Source organism: Rana temporaria, chromosome 1, assembly GCF_905171775.1.
Source record: "Rana temporaria chromosome 1, aRanTem1.1, whole genome shotgun sequence".
Classification (NCBI taxonomy): domain Eukaryota; kingdom Metazoa; phylum Chordata; class Amphibia; order Anura; family Ranidae; genus Rana; species Rana temporaria.
The window spans coordinates 67,494,475-67,511,929 of record NC_053489.1 but is presented as its reverse complement, the minus strand read 5'-3'; the positions used below and the strand labels follow the sequence as shown (position 1 = coordinate 67,511,929).

The 17,455-nt window shown below is 46.6% G+C and overlaps 1 protein-coding gene across 1 annotated transcript; it reads right to left on the bottom strand.

The window, feature by feature from the left end:
• Nucleotides 1–7,611: 7,611 nt before the first annotated feature.
• LOC120928035 lies at nucleotides 7,612–13,313 on the bottom strand. Its single transcript, XM_040339111.1, has 2 exons — nucleotides 13,116–13,313; nucleotides 7,612–11,666 (listed from the first exon to the last, which is right to left on the bottom strand). Exons 1-2 carry the CDS (start codon nucleotides 13,169–13,171, stop codon nucleotides 7,661–7,663), a joined length of 4,062 nt encoding a protein of 1,353 aa, XP_040195045.1. The 5' UTR covers nucleotides 13,172–13,313; the 3' UTR covers nucleotides 7,612–7,660.
• Between the last annotated feature and the right edge of the window lie 4,142 nt (nucleotides 13,314–17,455).

Genomic DNA, 17,455 nt, shown 5'->3' with positions numbered 1-17,455 from the left:
CTGGCCGCCGCTATCTTCTTGTGTTAGCTCAATTACTAGCAGGCGGCCAGCCCGCTCTTCTGTGACGTCTTCTTCTGCCTTCTCCCGATGTTGACACGACGCCTCTTCTCGCTGCAATGACGGGTGCGTGGTTTGCATCCGATTTATATAGGCCTCTCTTATGATGTCACAGTCCCATCATGCTCCGGTACCTACCCACTTAAGTCACGAGAGGTGACGAACACACGTACGAGTGTAACCAAGAGTCCACCAAGAGGTACCGGAGGTGACGTCGGCGAACGCACTCTTTCATTTTACATGCCTGATTTTATCACAGCTATGTGAGTACCCTAGTGTATTATTTTGTTAATAAACCTTTTTAAAACAATACTGCACTATTTCACAATTTCTCGGACGTGACTACCGAGAGGGATCTATCTCTTCAATTACGTCCATCTGGATAACATCCTATGCGGATACGACCAGAAAGTGTATTTGGGCTTATATGCTGTTACCTTACAGCAGTAAGGTAAGGGGACATCCTCACTTATTTTGAAGAGAACACCGGAAACCTACTTTTTCTTCACGTTATTTTGGCATCTACACCTGCACATTTATTTTTGGATTTTCCCTTCGTTATGCTTATAGGCCTTTTGTTGCATGGACATTTAAAGGGTCACTAAAGGAAAAAAAAATTTGCTGAAATGACTGTTTACAGGGTATAGAGACATAAAAGTTAACTGATTCCTTTTAAAAATTATTAAAAATAGATCAAATTCAATCATATAATGTGCCTCTAGTTTCACTTTTGTTTTTAAACTGGTTTCATGTTTATGTGAAGTAAAGAGACCCACAGAACAAAAACAAACAAATCCAGGGCAGTGTTTTGTTTTTAAAATGAATCTGATTGGTTCTGAGGAGTTTTAGACACACAGCTTGGACCACAGTGAAAAGCTGCCATGAGATTTTTCATAAGGAGCCAGACAAGCAGGAAGTGTGGAGATCAGAGCAGAATTACAGCAACTTCAAAGCAAAAACGAACAATGAGGACACGAAACCAGTACTGCAGTAAGGTAAAGGAAGCTATTTAGCTAAATAAAAAAATTCCTTTAGTGATCCTTTAACTTAGCCTATCTCAGTCACTGTTGTGTGTTGTGTTATGCACGCTGTACACCCCATTGGTTAACAGTACACCAATTATTATTGTATTACACTGTATGATACTAGCACTGTCACTTTGTGTTATCCTACTTTTGCCAGCTGGATTAGCTGCACTGTAGCATGTTAATTTTGATGTGAATATTTTTTCACATTGTCATTATGATCATTAGTCAGACTGTATCTTTTTACATATAAGGATCTGCTACACTTCCTCCACACTTGTACCCCATTCCCTATTTACAGCGCAGCACTACCCTTTTCTTTATATCTGCTATGGTCTGATACACCTTTCAGTGCCGCAGCTGTACCCCCTTCCTTTTCCCCTTCCCCCACTTCTTGGTAGCGCGGTAATACTCACCCCATCACTAGAAGGCCAACATGTTTTCTCCATCGCTAACGGGATTCCAAATCATTACAAATTTTAAAAAATGACTAACAATCTGACGAACCAGGGGACCTAAAAAAAATAAATCATCTAAGTAATTAATTATAAAATGAGAACCCGTGACCACATAATCAAACCATTCTAAAATAGTGCAAAAACGTTTAAAATAAAAACATGACAATGAGCAACCCATGGGTAAAAAATTATCAAAATAAAACTTATTTTCAAAGAAAAAACCCAAGGAACTAAAACAATCAGAAGCCTGAAATATTTTATATCCACTTTTGCTAAAAGCGCCCCTTCTCCCAACTGCCTTCGTTTCTGCAAAGCATGCTCAAAAGAAGCATACTTCACAGTAGTGGTGCAACGGATCAAAAAACTCACGGATCGGATCGATCCTCGAATCAGGAGTCACGGATCGGATCATTTTCGGTTCAGTAAAAAAAAAAAAAAAACACAAGACAAACAAAAGTTTTTTGTCTTTTTACATTTTTATACATTTTTTTTTTTTACTACTAATGACGGCGATCAGCGATTTTTTTCGTGACCGCGACATTATGGCGGACACATCGGACAATTTTGGGACCATTACAGTGGGAAAAATGGCAATTACAGTGTTACTGTTTTACTAGTGTGGGGGCAATGTTGGCTATGGCTATTATTAATAGTCATAGCCAACATTGCCCCCACACTAGTAAACAGTAACACTGTGTGTATAGCCATTTTCCCCACTGATTACAGTGGGAAAAATGGCTATACACACAGTGTTACTGTTAACTAGTGTGGGGGCAATGTTGGCTATGACTATTATTACAGTGGCAAAAATGGTAATTACAGTGTTACTGTTTTACTAGACCGAGTACATCAGTACAGTGAGTTGGCTAATGGCTATTAAGCCATTAGCCAACTCACTGTACTGATGTACTCGGTCCGTCTCGCTGTACTCAGGTTGCATGCAGAGTCAGCGGCGCAGCGCGCTCTTGCAAAATAGAAAAAATCCACGAGCAGAGGGAGGGGTGATGACGTCAGCGCGCACCGATGCCAAGTGAACCAAGATGGCCGACCGCTCCGGAGCTAGGCCGAAGCCGCGGTCTTTCCTAAGGCCGCGGCGGCGGTGCGTTCCGCGGATCGCATAATGTGCCGATCCGAACAGGTCAACCCTTTCGGATCGCGGATCGGGCACGATCAGTTGCACCCCTACTTCACAGTAACCATATCTTCTGAAATCTGGTCATTCAATTAATTACCTACTGGGAAGGAAAGGTGATGGATTAATCTAAAGGAGTTCGGCTCTTTCTTAGGAACTATACCTAAAGGGGAAATTCTAAAATTAACAAACGGAAGATGAAGGAAGGGACCCTCAAACCTCCCTTCTTGTACCTCTTTTAAAATGTTGTCTCTGACAACTTCATGCAAATTATCAACTGACTTTACATTTTTTAATAACCTACAACCCTTGGCAAAATTGGCATTTAGAAACCGCCCCTTAAACCTTCAATTAACATTTGAGCCTTCTGCCTGTCTGGATACACCCGTAACCAAGGAAGAATTTCTAGCCACCTCACTGGGGAGGCTGCCCTTTGGTAACATCTCTCTGCCATGTTTTTGGTCGACATCTTTTTAAATCATATGCTGACTGGATGGCCTCCTGACATCTTTTACTCCCCATTTCAAACTGGGGTGCACCGTAAGTTTTGTCAGAAGGACTCATCATAGGAAAACCACCCGGAACCACCAAAATTTTTATAAGCCTCCAGAATTATGTCAATGTGCTGGAAAAGACCAGAACTCTTACTTGAACACTTTTCGCACAGCACGCTACTGAAGATACAAAAAGCCTAAAGCCAGTGATTAAATGACTTTGCCAAAGGCCTTCTCCTATCCTCTTCTTTATCACTCTTCTCAGGTTTAGCCTTAAACTCTTTAGTGGATGGTAAAAGGGACAAAATGTCCACATATTCCCCTCTCTATATTTTATCTTTAACACTGATGGCAAGATGATAACCATAAGGAAAAACTTCAACAGGCAGTCTCTGGAATAATTTGCGTCCGGTCCTAGAGTTGCTGAGACTACCCGGAACAGCTGCAGAAGACAACTTTGCACTGGATGCTATTGACTGGGCGCAATTAGCTGAAGGGGCAGCAGGTGGCGCCCAAACCATCGGAACTATTCATATTCTTCTCCCCACTCTCTCTAGCAGTCTCACTAGCTTGGTTTCTGTAATCAATTTTTTTTGATAATTTAGATAACAAATCCGATAAAGTTGTCAGTAGTGTAATTGCAGGAACCTCACCAGCCCCTAGGTTCAGCTGGGCATCTCCCCTCTGCTGCAGCTGAGCACCGACCACCGGTATGTTAAGGGCCCCCTTGTTACTGTATTTGCTCCTGGGGCACTGCATTCTGCGGGGGTCTGGATAAGCCAATGACCACTCTCTCTGCTGTCAGATCTGGCATCTTCTGGCTTCCTCTGTTGCCTTTGTGACTCCTCTGGTCTACGGAAAGATGGCCACCTTGATGCAACTGACTCTAGCCCCTTCTTTCGGAGCCTGGTGCTGAAGATCTTACATCAGGTGTCCCCAGCAGAGTCCCTCCTTACATCAGGTGTCCCCAGCAGAGTCCCTCCTTACATCAGGTGTCCCCAGCGGAGTCCCTCCTTACATCAGGTGTCCCCAGCGGCGTCCCAACTTACATCAGGGTCCACAGCGGAGTCCCTCCATACATCAGACATTCCCAGTAGAGTCTCTTCTTATATCAAGTGTTCCCAGTGGAGTCCCCCTTACATCAGGTCCCCCCAGTCGAGTCCCCCCTTACATCAGGTATCCCCCAGCGGTGTCCCTCTTACATCAGGTGTCCCCCAGTGGAGCCCCCTTTACATCAGGAGTCCCCCAGAGGAGCCCCCTTTACATCAGGTATCCCCAAGCTGTGTCCCCCTTACATTAGGTGTCCCCAGCGGAGTCCCTCCTTACATCAGGCATTCCCAGCAGAGTCTCTCCTTACATAAGGCATTCCCAGCAGAGTCTCTCACTATACATAAGGCATTCCCAGCGGAGTCTCTCACTATACATAAGGCATTCCCAGCGGAGTCCCTCCTTACATCAGGTGTCCCCAGCGGAGTCCTTCCCTACATCAGGTGTCCCCAGCGGAGTCCTTCCCTACATCAGGTGTCCCCAGGGAGTCCCTCCTTACATTAGGTGTCCCCAGCGGAGTCCCTCCATACATCAGGCATTCCCAGCAGAGTCTCTCTCTATACATAAGGCATTCCCAGCGGAGTCCCTCCTTACATCAGGTGTCCCCAGCAGAGTCTCTCCTTACATCAGGTGTCCCCAGCAGAGTCTCTCCTTACATCAGGTGTCCCCAGCAGAGTCCTTCCTTACATCAGGTGTCCCCAGCGGAGTCCTCCTTACATCAGGTGTCCCCAGCGGAGTCCTCCCTACATCAGGTGCCCCCAGTGAGCCCCGCTTACATTAGGTATCCCCCAGTGGAGCTCCCCCTTACATCGGGTGTCCCCCAGTGGTAAGTTGACCAGATTTTTAAAATGAAATCCGGGGACATATTTTATTTTATTGCCAAATGTTAAACTATTTTATAAGCATATTCGTCTCAAATGATACAGTATATGCAGTGTATGTGTTTATTGAATGATATATACATTATTTCTCACATTTCGTCCATGAGATAAAAAAAGATACTTAGAACATTTTTAGATATGACTAATAAAGGTTATCAAGATATGATAGAGAAAAAACAGAGTGCAGGGCTCAGGAGTGCGCTACATAAAGAATGAAGGGCTCAGGAGTGTGCTACATAAAGAATGCAGGGCTCAGGAGCATACTACATAAAGAATGCAGGGCTCAGGAGTGTGCTACATAAAGAATGCAGGGCTCAGGAGCATACTACATAAAGAATACAGGGCTAAGGAGAGCGCTACATAAAGAATGCAGGGCTCAGGAGTGTGCTACATAAAGAATGCAGGGCTCAGGAGTGTGCTACATAAAGAATACAGGGCTCAGGAGTGTGCTACATAAAGAATGCAGGGCTCAGGAGTGTGCTACATAAAGAATACAGGGCTCAGGAGTGTGCTACATAAAGAATGCAGGGCTCAGGAGTGTGCTACATAAAGAATACAGGGCTCAGGAGTGTGCTACATAAAGAATGCAGGGCTCAGGAGTGTGCTACATAAAGAATGCAGGGCTCAGGAGTGTGCTACATAAAGAATGCAGGGCTAAGGAGAGCACTACATAAAGAATGCAGGGCTCAGGAGTGCACTGCATAAAGAATTGAAGGCTCAGGAGTGTGCTACATAAAGAACGCAGGGCTCAGCTGTGGCCATCAATGCAGCCTCACCAGTGCCCATCTTTGCAGCATTACCAGTGCCCATCTATGCAGCCTGACAAGTACCCAGCAATGCAGCCTGACCAATGCCCAGCAATGCAGCTTGACAAGTGCCCAGCAATGCAGCCTGACCAATGCCCAGCAATGCAGCTTGACAAGTGCCCAGCAATGCAGTCTGACCAGTGCCCAGCAATGCAGTCTGACCAGTGCCCAGCAATGCAGCCTGACCAATGCCCATCTATTCAGCCTCAACCGTGCCCATCAATGCAGCCTGACCAGTACCCATCAATACAGCCTGACCAGTGCCCATCAGTGCAACCTAACCAGTGCCCATCTGTGCAGCCTGACCAGTGCCCAGCAATGCAGCCTGACCAGTGCCCAGCAATGCAACCTCACCAGTGCCCAGCAATGCAACCTCACTAGTTCCCAGCAATGCAACCTCACCAGTGTCCATCTATGCCGTCTGACCAGTGCCCATCTATGCAGCCGGACCAGTGCCCAGCATTGCAGCCTTACCAGTGCCCAGCATTGCAGCCTGACCCGTGCCCATCAATGCAGCCTGACTAATGCTCATCTATACAGCCTGACCAATGCCCATCTATGCAGCCTAACCAGTGCAGGGGTTCAGAGAGAAGAGAGGAAAGGAGAGCCGGCTTGATCATCACACAGGCCAGAATCGCAACGCTGTGACAGCTTTAATTTAAATTGCCGGGGCGCCCGCCGTCACACAAGTCCCGCATTGTGTATATAGATGCAGCAGATTTATGGACACAGCCAGACAGGCGGAGGATGGTCTATGTGAACAGCTTTACCCCGGATGCCTGCACACTTAGATGTGCCTCTATTAATCATCAACCATGTGAGTTGCTAAATGTTGTACCTTCATTAAATGTAACCATATTGCTACACTTAGAGGCGCCTCTCTTCTCTTTTATACTCTGTAGCTTCTGCTGGATTTTGCTTCTTAGGCTGTGTGACGAGATCCTTCCTCGCCCAGGTCCTGCTCTCCCGACACTCCTCTGCTACCAGTGAGTCAGCTTGCAGATTGCAGCGTCTGATGGTCCAGTCATCCAAGGTTCCGGGGTCCGAACTACAGCTATGTGCCATTCAGACCCATTAAGAACAAACACCAGGCAGGCTGTATGTAAGTTCAAGCAGGACTCTTTATTTCAAGTACACAGCACACTTTTATACAGAATTTTGGAACATCCCACTCCCAACAACCGCTTTCCTATTGGTCAATTGTAAAGTATATCCAGTCTTCACTCAAGTCCTCCTTGACCATGCAAATGAGGACTTGAAATTGTCAACAGGGATTGGTCCAATAGCTTGGATAGAAAGACTTGTGTATTGAGACAGAAGCCCCAGGGGGTAATCAATGTACACAATAACCCGGTCTACTTAATTACTACCTCTGAGAGGTTACATTGCTTTAGACAATAGAATGCTAATTCAATACAGCTGACAGGAGGCTTCTGACCTTTAGAACAATAAACACATACATCTTCACACATACATTCTAGATTCAATTAACCTTCAATCCATAGTTTTTTAGCCAGACGGAGTGTCTCCGACACCCGCTCTTAGCCTGCAGAGCACAATAAAAGGTATTTCTCTAGCTGGTTCCACTTAGCATTTCAATAGCCGGTGTCCTTGCATTGAATGTCCCTCTCCTGTGTAACAGATGTCAAGTAGAAACACTTTAATATCTTAAGATCCATGACATTACTTCCCCTGGGAAACAGTCCAACAGCCGCAGTGGGACCCAAACGGGTCAACTCGAGGATGTTGGAAAAGTAGTCTTAAGGTTCCAGGACTGTCTGCCGGGATAAACCATCCGCATTCCCATTTTGAGGCCCTGGCCGATATTGTATGGTGAAATTGTACGGTTGCAAAGCCAGGCTCCATCGTAGTAATCGCCCGTTCTCTCCCGCCACCCGGTTAAGCCATATCAAAGGATTGTGGTCCGTCATGACGGTAAAAGAGCGTCCATACACGTAGGGCTGCAATTTCTTTAACGCCCAGACTAAGGCCAAACACTCCTTTTCCACAGCAGCATATCCAACTTCACGGGGTAACAACTTGCGGCTGAGATACGCCACAGGGTGCTCTTTCCCGTCATCACCAACTTGGCTTAGTACAGCTCCCAGTCCGAACATGGAGGCATCTGTATGAACGACAAAGCGTTTGTTAGCATCGGGTGCCGCCAGTATGGGAGCTTGCGTTAGGGCGGTTTTTAACTGATGAAATGCTGTCTCGCACTCCGGGGACCACAGGACCTGTTTAGGGAGAGTCTTTTTGGTCAGGTCCGTTAGGGGTTTGGCTATGTCACTATAGTGGGGTACAAACTTCCTGTAGTACCCTGCTGTCCCTAAAAATGCAAGTACCTGGGTCTTGGTTCTGGGAACCGGCCAATTTAGGACGGCCTCTATTTTTGCAGGTTCTGGCCTCTGCTTCCCACATCCCACTCTATGTCCCAGATATTGCACCTCAGACATCCCAATATTACATTTGTCTGGCTTGAGGGTCAGGTTTGCGTCTCGGATCCTATCCAGCACTATTCCCAGGTGTCTAAGATGTTCCTCCCAGGTCTGGCTATAGATTGCGATGTCGTCAAGATAGGCACATGCAAAATCTTGCAGACCATCGAGGAGTTCATCTATCATCCGCTGGAAGGTAGCCGGAGCATTCTTCATCCCAAATGGCATCACCAGAAACTGGTAAAGGCCAAACGGGGTGATGAAGGCCGACTTCGGAATTGCTTCCGCATCCAAGGGAATCTGCCAGTAGCCCTTACACAAGTCAATAGTCGTCAGATACTGTCCCTGAGCTATTTTGTCCAGCAATTCGTCCACTCGGGGCATAGGGTAGGCATCTGTCACAGTACAGTCATTCAGTCGCCTATAGTCCACACAAAATCGGGTCGTGCCATCCCGTTTTGGGACTAATACTACAGGGGACGCCCAGGGGCTTGCTGAGGGTTCGATCACCCCTAACTCAAGCATTTCCCTAATCTCCGCTCTCATCCCTTCTTGCACTGCTCCGGGAATCCTATAGGCTGGCTGTCTCAGGGGCTTCTGCCCCGGAGTCTCTACCTTGTGCACAGCTATGTGAGTGTACCCAGGGAGTGCCGAGAACATCTCCTGTCGGTCCTGGAGTAATTCTCTGGCCTGTTCTCGTTTTTGGGATCCTAATCCGTCTCCTAGCCGTATATCCTCCACCCCCCCGGAACAGTTACTGATTTCGGGAAGCTCCAGCATCGGTAGATATTCAGAGTCCCCGGTGGCCGGAGCGCATATGGCGGCTACTGCCTCAGCCCTTTCATTAAAGGCCTTCATCATATTAATGTGGAACGTCCTCTTGATTTTTGTGTCGGCACAGCTGGCAACCACGTAGGTGGTATCGCACAGCTGTTTTACCACCTGATAGGGACCCTGCCAGGAGGCCTGTAATTTATTTTGCTTCAGGGGTTTTAGTACCAGGACTTTCTGTCCGATATAAAAGGTGCGATTCCGCGCAGCCCGATCATACCAAACCTTCTGCTGACTCTGGGCCGATTGCATATTCTCATGGACTAGATCAGTAAGGTCCCGCAGTCGCTCCCTGAGTTCCAAGACATAACTAAGGATGGGGAGGCCTTCCGGATCCTCTACCCCCTCCCACTGGGCCCTCACTAAGTCTAAGGGCCCCCTAACCCTTCGCCCGTATAACAGCTCAAATGGGGAAAACCCAGTGGACTCTTGGGGTACCTCTCTATATGCAAACAGTAGATGGGGAAGGTATTTCTCCCAATCCTTCCTACTCTCCACGAAGGACCGAAGCAGCTGCTTCAGGGTCCCGTTAAATCTCTCACACAGCCCATTAGTCTGAGGGTGGTAGGGGGCACTTTGGAGGGGTTTAATCCCACAGAGACGCCAAAGCTGTTGCGTCAGCTCAGCTGTGAACTGAGTACCCTGATCGGACAATATCTCCTGGGGAAACCCTACCCTAGTGAATACCCGCAGTAAGGCATCTGCTACTGTATCTGCCTGGATATTGGATAAGGGAATGGCCTCCGGGTAGCGGGTGGCGTAATCCACCACCGTAAGAATATACTTCTTCCCGGTGGCACTGGGGCGGGCCAGTGGGCCTATAATATCTACTGCTATGCGGCTAAAGGGTTCTCTAATAATCGGAAGGGGTTGCAGCGAGGCTTTTGGGTGATCCCCTGTCTTCCCTACTTTCTGACAAGTCTCACAGGTCCGGCAGTATTCTCGCACCTCAGCATGTAATCGGGGCCAGAAGAAAGCATGAGACAACCGACTCCGGGTCTTGGCTATCCCTAAATGTCCGGCCAAGGGGATGTCGTGAGCCAGTCGCAATAGCTCCCGTCTGTATTTCTGGGGTACAACTAGCTGTTTGTGGGGGCCCTGTCGCTTCCCAGTGCCCATTCCCTCAGTGTAACGGTAAAGAAACCCCCCCTCCCACTCTATTCTGTCTTCCCCCAACCCACCTGGATCCTTGCCCGCCCTGTCCCGATAACCAGCTAAAGTTGGGTCACTCTGAGTCTCTTGCCTAACGTCAGAGGTCGAATCCCAGGACATGGTGTTGTCAGGTTGGGGTAACGTAGGAGGATTTGATCTTACCTGGGTCCCCATAGAAGTGGAGTTGCCTTGAAGTTGGCTCTGACGTCTGGTGGTGACGGCCATGGCGGCCTCTGGGGCATATGAGGAAGTTAAATGGCCCAAATCGTTCCCCAAAAGTACTTCTGCAGGTAACTCGCGTAGTAATCCCACTCGCACATGTCGCTCCCCTGAGCCCCAATCCAAGAGGACTTGGGCGGTGGATAAACGTAGCACCTTGCCCCCTGCTACCCTGACTGCAACAGTCTGGCCGGTCCGGGCTGACTGGGGAATCATGTGAGGCTGAATGAGGGTAATCGTAGCCCCGGAATCGCGGAGTCCCTGGGCTGGCTGCCCATTGACCCATACTGCCTGGCGATGGTGCTGTCGGTTATCTCCGGCAGCAGCTTGGACAGGATCCGCTTCGAAAAGTTCGCCGCACTCTTCCTGAACATCTCGATGGTTGGGCTCATTCTGGAAGCAATGAGCCGCTGGTCTGGATGGATGATTAGTCTCTCGATACCTCGTGGATTGGGTAGGACAAAATCGTTGTAGATGACCGATTCGGTTGCAGGTATAGCACTTAGGTCCGGTAGGAGGGTTGGGTCGGGCTGGGGGTCTAGAGGCGGACCACTGAGGTACTGAAGTTGGCTTAGAGGCTGGTAAACTGGGCCGAGATAGTGGATAGCGCTCATTTTCGCCTGACCTTCGAGAGTCCAGATATTCATCGGCCAAAGTAGCCGCTTGCTGTACCGTCTGGGGTTGCTTGTCTCGCACCCAATCCTGTACTACCGGAGGGGTGTGATTAAAAAACTGTTCTAATAGTACTAGCTGGGTGATGTCCTCTATGGTATTAGCGTGGCTTCCCTGGAACCAGCTCTTAAGGTTCCGCTGCAGACGATGTGCCCACTCCACGTATGTTGTGTCGGTTTGTTTCCGGGATTCTCGAAACTTAATCCGGCTGGCTTCGGGTGTAATGGCAAATCGGGCTAGCAAAGCTTCTTTTACCCGGTCATAGTCTTTAGCGTCCTCGTCCTCCAGGGCCCGATATGCATCCGCCGCCCTGCCAGTTAAATTACTCGCCAGTAAGACGACCCAATCTTGGGACAGTACTTCATGTATCTGGCATAGTCTCTCAAAGTCCTGCAGGAATGCTTCAATTTCCTCCTCTCCTTCCTTAAATAGTTTGAACGCCCGAAAGGGCAACTTACGAATAGTGTTGCTCACGAATATTCGCATTGCGAATATTCGACTCGAATATAGCATATTCGAGAAATCGCGCTATATTTCGAATTTCGCGGTGAATATTCGCAATTCCGAATATTCGCATTTTTTCAATTTGATTTTTAAAACAGATCACATCCTATCGACGTCTAAAAGCATTGCTGGTATGATTAGAGACCCTGGGCCGAGTAGCTAAGCTGAGGCGATCCTATTATGTTGCCAAATTGAAAAAAAAAAAATTGCGATTTTTCGCTATTGCGAATGCGAAAATGATTGCGAATTTTCGATAACTGTGGTAGGAGAACTCTGATTGTCTCTGATGCAAAAGGGGGGGGCTTTGTGTATGTGTATGTGTATGTTATGAATATTTGTATGTTTGATATTATTATTTTTTGTAAGAAGGAAAAAATTGCGCATACCTTAAAAAAGGGGAGAATACAGCAGCAACTCAAAAATGTTATACAACATAAATTAATACAAGACAGAAAATGGAGTCGCTCTACAAGAATAAAAAATATGTCTAGTGACAAGACATGTGGGCAAATTATAAAATAAGCAAGCGCAAATAACTTGTGAAATACACAGTGAAACAAATATATAAAGAAATATAGTCCCAATAATAGAAAAATAATCTTTCATAAAAATGTCTTTGATATGTGAAGTGAAAAAAAGTCCAAAGCATGCAGCATGAACGTGTTCAATCTTCAAGGTGTTTGATTGACAAACGGCTGTGACAGATGGATAGAGTAAAGAATCACCACCAATGCAAAACACTTTTTATTTTCTATTGTAAAATATCAAGAATATTCTGAGCCAATCAGAGTGCTCCTTCCGCATTTGCCGAATATTCGCAATTATTTTGTATTGTAAAATATCAAGAATATTCTGAGCCAATCAGAGTGCTCCTTCTGCATTTGCCGAATATTCGCAATTATTTTGTATTGTAAAATATCAAGAATATTCTGAGCCAATCAGAGTGCTCCTTCCGCATTTGCCGAATATTCGCAATTATTTTGTATTGTAAAATATCACGAATATTCTGAGCCAATCAGAGTGCTCCTACAGCATTTCTCGAAATTGCGCAATAAATATCGCATTCGCATGTTGCGATATTTCGATAAAATATCACGAATATTCTGAGCCAATCAGAGCGCTCCTCCAGCATTTCTCGAAATTGCGCAATAAATATCGCATTCGCATGTTGCGATATTTCGATAAAATATCACGAATATTCTGAGCCAATCAGAGTGCTCCTACCGCAGTTATCAAAAAATCGCAATTATTTTCGCATTCGCAATAGCGAAAAATCGCAATCATTTACTTTCGATAAAATATCACGAATATTCGAATTTAGCGAATATATCTCGAATATTCGAATATATATTCGAGATATATCGCGAAATCGAATATGGCATATTCTGCTCAACACTACTTACGAAAAGTCGCTGCATCTTTAGGCGTTTTCTCCGATTGCCGTATTTCTGCCATTCTCTGCTCATGTTGCCGCTCTCGTTCTCTCTCTTGTCGCTCATCCTGCAGCTTGATGTCTCCAATGGCATTCTGTATGGCGGTCTCTGATGGGTTAGCACCATATAATGCCAACCGCTCTCGAACTCGTTGCTGAAACAAGTCTTCAACTGACCGGGGTCCTGCATCACCATCCCTCTGGTCCATCTCGGCTAGCTCACTGATCAGGGTGGCCTTGTTCTTTGTCCCACCGGTCCCTCCACGGCTCTCAAGCAAGTCTTTTAGCGTGGCTCTCCTGCATGCTGCATAGCTGGTCATTTATGGTGGTGGTTTGGAGTTGTCCCAGTAACTGGAGAGCAAATCCCACCGCTGCCAACCAATGTGACGAGATCCTTCCTCGCCCAGGTCCTGCTCTCCCGACACTCCTCTGCTACCAGTGAGTCAGCTTGCAGATTGCAGCGTCTGATGGTCCAGTCATCCAAGGTTCTGGGGTCCGAACTACAGCTATGTGCCATTCAGACCCATTAAGAACAAACACCAGGCAGGCTGTATGTAAGTTCAAGCAGGACTCTTTATTTCAAGTACACAGCACACTTTTATACAGAATTTTGGAACATCCCACTCCCAACAACCGCTTTCCTATTGGTCAATTGTAAAGTATATCCAGTCTTCACTCAAGTCCTCCTTGACCATGCAAATGAGGACTTGAAATTGTCAACAGGGATTGGTCCAATAGCTTGGATAGAAAGACTTGTGTATTGAGACAGAAGCCCCAGGGGGTAATCAATGTACACAATAACCCGGTCTACTTAATTACTACCTCTGAGAGGTTACATTGCTTTAGACAATAGAATGCTAATTCAATACAGCTGACAGGAGGCTTCTGACCTTTAGAACAATAAACACATACATCTTCACACATACATTCTAGATTCAATTAACCTTCAATCCATAGTTTTTTAGCCAGACGGAGTGTCTCCGACACCCGCTCTTAGCCTGCAGAGCACAATAAAAGGTATTTCTCTAGCTGGTTCCACTTAGCATTTCAATAGCCGGTGTCCTTGCATTGAATGTCCCTCTCCTGTGTAACAGATGTCAAGTAGAAACACTTTAATATCTTAAGATCCATGACAGGCTGCATTCACACCTTCGCGTATTTACGCCCGACGCTCGTGCCGCTGGAGGGGTGATTTTACATTCTTGTCTATGGAGATGGTTCACATCTCACGCCGAACGCCATACGCCTGCCGCCTGAAAACAAGTCCCGGACCCTTTTTTTCAGGCGGTTTTCGGCGTTTGGCATAGACAACAATGTGTTGTAAAAAAAAAGGTTAAAATTACCCGTTTTGTTGCGGCAAATGGCGGTACAATACGCCGAAATTTGTCTCGGCAAAATACGCCGCGTTATAGTGTGAATGCAGCCTAATCCCCTTGTGGAGGCTTTCATTTGTAGATGGACATTTTATGGTTACACAACCTATCACATTGCTATAATCTTTTTATATGGACTATAAACAAAGGTATTTATGAAGAAATGGTTGTGGAATGAATCATCTGAGTTTGCATTATTTCCTATGGGGAAATTCGCTTTGATATACAAGTGCTTTGGATTACAAGCCTGTTTCCGGAACGAATTATGCTCGCAATCCAAGGTTTTACTGTAGTTGTATATAAAATGCACTATTTATCTTTCAAAAAGTGTTTTCCAGCGCTAAACCTTTCATCCAATTTCTAAATTGATGCATTTGTAAATTTCATAAGCCAATATAAAGGAAGAGTAGTGTAAAAAAAAACAAAAAAACAAAAACACTTGTGGGTTTAACTAATAATTATTTGTATAATTCTCATTTAGGCAGACATCCCAACCTGCAAAAACTCATGTGCCCTCAAACCCAACTCACTTTTTCAATATTCTTTCACAGTGCTTCGGGGGAAGGGGAAGGGGGTATGTGACAGTGGACGGTGCCAGTAATTTTATATTTTTACGTATATATTTTTTTACTATTTAATTTGTTTTTATTTTTTTTCACAATTCTTTTTGGGTGGAGGGGGTTGGGTCAGTGGACAGTGTTGGTAGGAAAAGGGAGAGTGGTGTCAGTAGTTATTTTTTTTTTTACACTTTTATTTTTAATTTATTTTCTACAATAATTTGTTTTAGATTTTTGGGGGGCTTTGGTAAGATATCAGGGGTCTTTGAGACAGGGAAGAGGACTGAGGACAGAGATTCCCCAGTCCCTTTCTCAGCACTGAAGATGAATGAACAGAGACAGAGGCTCCTGTTCATTCATAAACTGTTTACTCTGCTCAGTTATCACAGGAGCGATCTCGCTCACTGTGTCCAATTCCTGACAGTTCTCCCCTGCAGCCGGCAGGAGGGGAGAGGTGGGGGGCAGAGAAGGAGGACAGGAGGGTGGAGGAGAACACAGGGCTGGAGGAGGACAGGGGGACGGAGAAGGACACAGAGGCCAGAGGAGAACGGGGGTGGAGAAGGACACAGAGGCCGGAGGAGAACGGGGGGTGGAGAAGGAAACAGGGTTCAGAGGAGAACAGGGGGGGGGGGGCAGAGAAGGACACAGGGGCTTGAGGAGAACAGGGGGAGCAGAGAAGGACATGGGGGGCAGAGAAGGACATGGGGGCCAGAGGAGAACAGGGGGGCAGAGAAGGAGACAGGGGCCGGAGGAGAACAGGGGGGGCGAAGAAGGAAACAGGGGTCGGAGGAGAACAGGGAGGGGGGAAGAGAAGGACACGGGGGCTTGAGGAGAACAGGGGGAGCAGAGAAGGCCATGGGGGCCAGAGGAGAATAGGGAGGCAGAGAAGGAGACAGGGGCCGGAGGAGAACACGGGGGGCAAAGAAGGACACCAAGGCGGCCGAGGGAGGAACACACAGAAAACAGCTGGGAATGATCGGTGTGGCGGGAGGGACAGCTGTGAACACCGATCTCCTTGTATAGATTTTTAGCAGACAGCGGTGGGAGGAAGAGAAGGAGAAGCGGCTGTCAGCTAAAAATCTGTACAAAGGAGATTGGTGTTCACAACTGTTCCCTGCCGAACCGATCATTCCCGAGAGATCGCAATGCGATTGCGGGTGCCGCTGCAGAAATGTGGGAGATTCCCACACCTCGCGGGAGACTTGGAATGTATTTTTAACCACTTAAGCCCCAGACCATTTTGCAGCTAAATGCCCAGGCCAGGTTTTGCGATTCGGCACTGTGTCGCTTTAACAGACAATTGTGCGGTCGTGCGACATGGCTCCCAAACAAAATTGGCGTCGTTTTTTCCGCAAAAATAGAGCTTTCTTTTGGTGGTATTTGGTCACCTCTGCAGGTTTTTATTTTTTGCGCTATAAACAAAAATAGAGCGACAATTTTGAAAAAAATTCAATATTTTTTAGTTTTTGCTATAATAAATATCCCCCAAAAACATATATACATTTTTTTTTTCCTCAGTTTAGGCCGATACGTATTCTTCTACCTACTTTTGGTAAAAAAAATCGCAATAAGCGTTTATCGGTTGGTTTGCGCAAAATTTATAGCGTTTACAAAATAGGGGATAGTTTAATTGCATTTTTATTATTTTAATTTTTTTACTACTAATCGCGGCGATCAGCGATTTTTTTCGTGACTGCGACATTATGGCGGACACTTAGGACAATTTTGACACATTTTTGGGACCATTGTCATTTTCACAGCAAAAAATGCATTTAAATTGCATTGTTTATTGTGAAAATGACAATTGCAGTTTGGGAGTTAACCACAGGGGGCGCTGTAGGAGTTAGGGTTCCCCTATTGTGTGTTTACAACTGTAGGGGGGTATGGCTGTAGGTCCGACGTCATCGATCGAGTCTCCCTATAAAAAGGATCACTCGATCGATGCAGCCACCACAGTGAAGCACGGGGAAGCCGTGTTTACATACGGCTCTCCCCGTTCTTCAGCTCCGGGGAGCAATTGCGAGGGGGCGGCTAGAAACGAATAGCCGCGCCCTCGTCCTGGATCGCTCCCCGCGGGTTACCGACCGCCGCATGTACCGGGGGGGGGTCCCGATCGGACCCCCGACCCGCGGAAAGGCGGGGACGTACATGTACGCCAATGTGCCTGTACGTGCCATTCTGTGGACGTACATGCGGCGGGCGTTAACCAGTTAAGGAGCGTTGCAGGGGGTGTGTCCTATGTCTACATAATTTTGCTAATAGGTGTCCCTCATTCCCATCTCAAAAAGTTGGGAGGTGTGCACTACGCATCAGAAAATGCAACGGAAGTGACGTTGTGAACAAAGCTGCTTATTGCGCTATGCGCTCCATATAACAT

What these genes read in the sequence shown, in the direction of transcription:
- LOC120928035 (XM_040339111.1), bottom strand. Translation starts at nt 13,171, where the DNA reads ATGGCAGAAATACGGCAATCGGAGAAAACGCCTAAAGATGCAGCGACT. An exon ending in GATGCAGCGACTTTTCGTAA is followed by an intron (nt 11,667 to 13,115) that starts GTAGTGTTGAGC and finishes CACTATTCGTAA; the next exon opens with GTTGCCCTTTCGGGCGTTCA.